The 3,588-nt window shown below is 49.1% G+C and overlaps 1 protein-coding gene across 1 annotated transcript; it reads right to left on the reverse strand.

Annotated features, from left to right (window-relative positions):
• Window positions 1-1,120: 1,120 nt before the first annotated feature.
• On the reverse strand, window positions 1,121-2,092 carry LOC104773018. The gene is made up of 2 exons (XM_010497567.1): window positions 1,859-2,092; window positions 1,121-1,786 (listed from the first exon to the last, which is right to left on the reverse strand). The coding sequence occupies exons 1-2, from the start codon at window positions 2,090-2,092 to the stop codon at window positions 1,121-1,123; spliced, it is 900 nt and encodes a 299-aa protein (XP_010495869.1).
• Between the last annotated feature and the right edge of the window lie 1,496 nt (window positions 2,093-3,588).

The following is a 3,588-nucleotide window of genomic DNA, read 5'->3' on the forward strand; positions in this document are numbered from 1 at the left end:
CCGTCCATTCACCACAATGGTACCATTGTTCAATGTTTGGAACTCAGTCTTATTATTCTCCGCCCAACCCTTTAGTTCCTTGTCCTTTTCCTGAGCCAAACGAATTCTACTAAGTAGGTCCGCTTGATCAGCTGCCCCTAAGCCCAATGGCTCCATTTCTCCCGACAACGCATTTAAAGGCAAGGTCCCCAGCATATAAACCAATGCTTCCTGATTTTTCTCAGCTTCCACATCGAAACGTCTCCTACTCAAAGCATCTGCGACTTGATTCGCCTTTCCCGGTTGATAGGCAATATCCAAGTCGTAGTCCGCAACAAACTCCATCCACCGTCTTTGCCTTAGATTTAATTCTGGCTGGGTGAATATGTATTTCAGACTCTTGTGGTCGGCGAAGATTTGAACTTTGGCTTCATAGAGATATGAACGCCAAATCTTCAACGCGAACACCACCGCAGCCATCTCTAAGTCGTGCGTTGGGTAATTTACCTCGTGCTTACGCAGTTGCCTTGAAGCATATGCGATTACACTGCCCCTTTGAATTAGCATACAACCTAGCACGGTTATAGAGGCGTCAGTGTACACTACGTATGGCTCATCCGTTTCGGCAGCACCAGTACCAGAGCACATGTGAGCATCGCCTTTAACTCCGTGAAACTTTTCTCGCATTCCTCCGTCCATAGGAACTTGGTATCTTTCCCCGTCAATCGCGTCATTGGCTGAGACATACCCGCAAAGCCTTTGACGAATCTTTGGTAATATCCAACCAACCCAAGAAAGCTCCTTATCTCGGTGGCATTCCTCGGACATGGCCAGTCCTTTATCGACTTGATCTTTTCCGGACAATGTGTCCAAGACTTGGTCCGAGACAATGTGTCCAAGGAACCCGACACTCTTTTGCCAAAACAAGCATTTGCTTAATTTCGCGAAAAGCATTTGTTCCCTTAACCGCACCAAAACTGCCCTTAAATGATTCTGATGAGTCTCCCAATCCTTTGAGTAGACAAGTATGTCATCAATGAAAATGATTACAAACTCGTCCAAGAATTCTCGGAAGACACCATTCATCATCTTCATGAAGGCTGTCGGTGCATTGGTCAATCCGAACGGCATAACCACAAACTCAAAGTGGTCGTACCTCGTCCAAAAAGCCGTTTTCTGAATGTCTGATGGCTCTATCGGAATTTGATGGTATCCCATTGCCATTGTCCATCCTTGGACAGTTTCGGATCTCATGGTCCTTACTTCCACAGCGTCCGCATGCACCCACGACCTTCCAGCAAGAACCGCTGTGGTACTTTCCGCAAGTCTTGCACTCCCCATACTTGGGTTCAGACCTTGCGTTATCCACCTTGTCCCACTTCCTCTTTCGGTCGGTGGTTTTGGCTGGGTGGGTCGAACGAGAAGAAACTTTCTCGCGTTTGAGCTGTTTCTCCTCCTCTATCCCAGCTTCAATCATGGCCGCCCTTCCCACCACTTCCATGACCGAGTTAAAGACACCGTTTACGCAATGGTTGCGGATGTCCACCCTTAGTCCGCGGATGAAGTGACGTACTTGTGCTTTCTCATCCTCAACTTCCTTTCCCACAAAGCGCCTAAGGCGACTGAACTCAACGTCATACGCGCGTACCGTCATCTCCCCTTGTACGAGATTCAGGTACTCGCTTTCCAGTCGGTCCCAAGCCTCCGGGGGAAAGAATTTCTTGTTGAATTCTATCTCAAAGTCCGCATAGGTTAGGACTTTACCACCTGTACGTTTCTCCACTGATACCCACCAGTCATGGGATTCCTATTCCAGGAAATGGACAGCAATGTCCTATTGATACTCCTCCGGGCAGCGAGTGGAGTTGAAGTTTCTTACAAGTCGACTGCTCCACTCGTCAGCCACGATCGGGTCCGTACTACCCGGAAAATGTTTTGTCTTTAGCCTCGCGATATGCTCCAGTGCATCTAGGTAGTCCTTTCTCTTTCTCTGAGAATCTCCAGGACCTACCCCGATGGTCCCCGCAACAATCTTGCTACGTACCATTGGTACCACAGGATCCGGTACCAACGCCTTTGTGAGCACGTCCAACTGTGCCATCATGGCCTTCATCGTTTCCCACTATTCTTGGGACGATGGTCCAACATTCGGTTGCCCATTTACGTCCGTAGCTCCGCTACTCTCCGGCTTATCATTATCCGGTTGTTTTTCTCCAGCCTCAGGTCCGGCTGTAATCAGGGTGTCCGTGTTCCCTACGTCCGCATCAACAATAGTTTCCGCATCCATGGTTCCATCGGCCACCTCTTTGCCTTTCCTTTTCTTTTCCTTGCTACTCTTACCCATCTGCAAAATTATGCATTAGTCACGGCTAAATTAACAAACCGCAAACAGTAAGTACAATTACCGCGAGATCCCATTAAGCCGATGACTGGTGATGCCCTAACCCGCACTACCGGTCCTAGAACCAAGCATGCTCTGATACCAACTTGAAAGACCCCATCCCCGACCAACTATGGCCGGAGAGGTTCTCCCGTCCCATTACACTACTTAGTCATATTTTAGGGCCCATTCCTTTAAACAATGTTCATTTACACATTCTGTGATTCATACATAGTCCTTATGACATAATACTTAGAGTAAGTAAACATTCGATATTCATTAAGTAATCAAAGGATTCGATACAACTTATGAGTTTGCATAATAAGCTAGTACAAGCTGTATAATCGATCCTAACTACCCTTCACACCACCACTCATCTTCCCGGCCATGAGTCCCGCGCTTAAGCACTTCCTTTCCCGTGATCACCCTCCTTTCCTGAAACCAAGTAGGCATCAATAACATTCCCTTTTCAGCCGTACATTTCATGCAATGCACGCTAGGTACTAATAACCGTCCAGTACAGAGGTCGGCCGGTAGAGAGTTATCCCGCGCATCAATTCGGATGGTGTACTGGGTGTCTGTACTGATCCCTATCCAACCGCCGAGCGTGTTTACTTTTCTCCGCCCGATCAGTCCGTACTCAGACACCCCAGATGGTACGTTGAACGGTAGGGAGGTAGCGAGCGCATCAGTTCAGTCGTTTCACAGCAAACCTGGCGGTCCCCGCTCCACTTCCGAGCCGCACCCCCTTTCCTCCGACCAACCGGACCAACCCAAGTATTACTTATGCTCATGTTTGATGCAACTACCCCATTACCCAGAGTCCATAAGGACTGTACTGTACCGTACCTCCGACCCTTTTACCCTTCTCGCTGAACTCTCTATTTCTCGGATCCTTCTTCCTGATCTTTACTCGTACTCTCGAGTTTTTGGTGTGTTTTTCTGTTTCCGATGGTGTCCTCGGTATGAGAGGAACGCCCCCTTTATATAGGGTCCTGGGCCACGGTTTTGGCCCCAAAAGGCACCCTTTAGACGAATCCGTTCATTCGTTCCTGTTCGCTCATGTACGCCTGCCATACCTGTTCGACCTTGGCCGTTTGGCCGTGGACTGTTCACTGTTGTCCAGCTGGTCGAGCTAGGTCAAGCTGGGTCGAGCTCCCTGGCAGCTGTTCGAGCTGGCACTAGCTGGCCGAGCTGACTGCAGCTGGCCGGGAGCTGTCCGGAGCTGT

Source organism: Camelina sativa, unplaced genomic scaffold (genome assembly GCF_000633955.1).
Source record: "Camelina sativa cultivar DH55 unplaced genomic scaffold, Cs unpScaffold00395, whole genome shotgun sequence".
Taxonomy (NCBI): Eukaryota; Viridiplantae; Streptophyta; class Magnoliopsida; order Brassicales; family Brassicaceae; genus Camelina; species Camelina sativa.

What these genes read in the sequence shown, in the direction of transcription:
- LOC104773018 (XM_010497567.1), bottom strand. Translation starts at nt 2,092, where the DNA reads ATGAAGGCCATGATGGCACAGTTGGACGTGCTCACAAAGGCGTTGGTA. An exon ending in ACGAGTGGAGCAGTCGACTT is followed by an intron (nt 1,787 to 1,858) that starts GTAAGAAACTTC and finishes TTCCTGGAATAG; the next exon opens with GAATCCCATGACTGGTGGGT.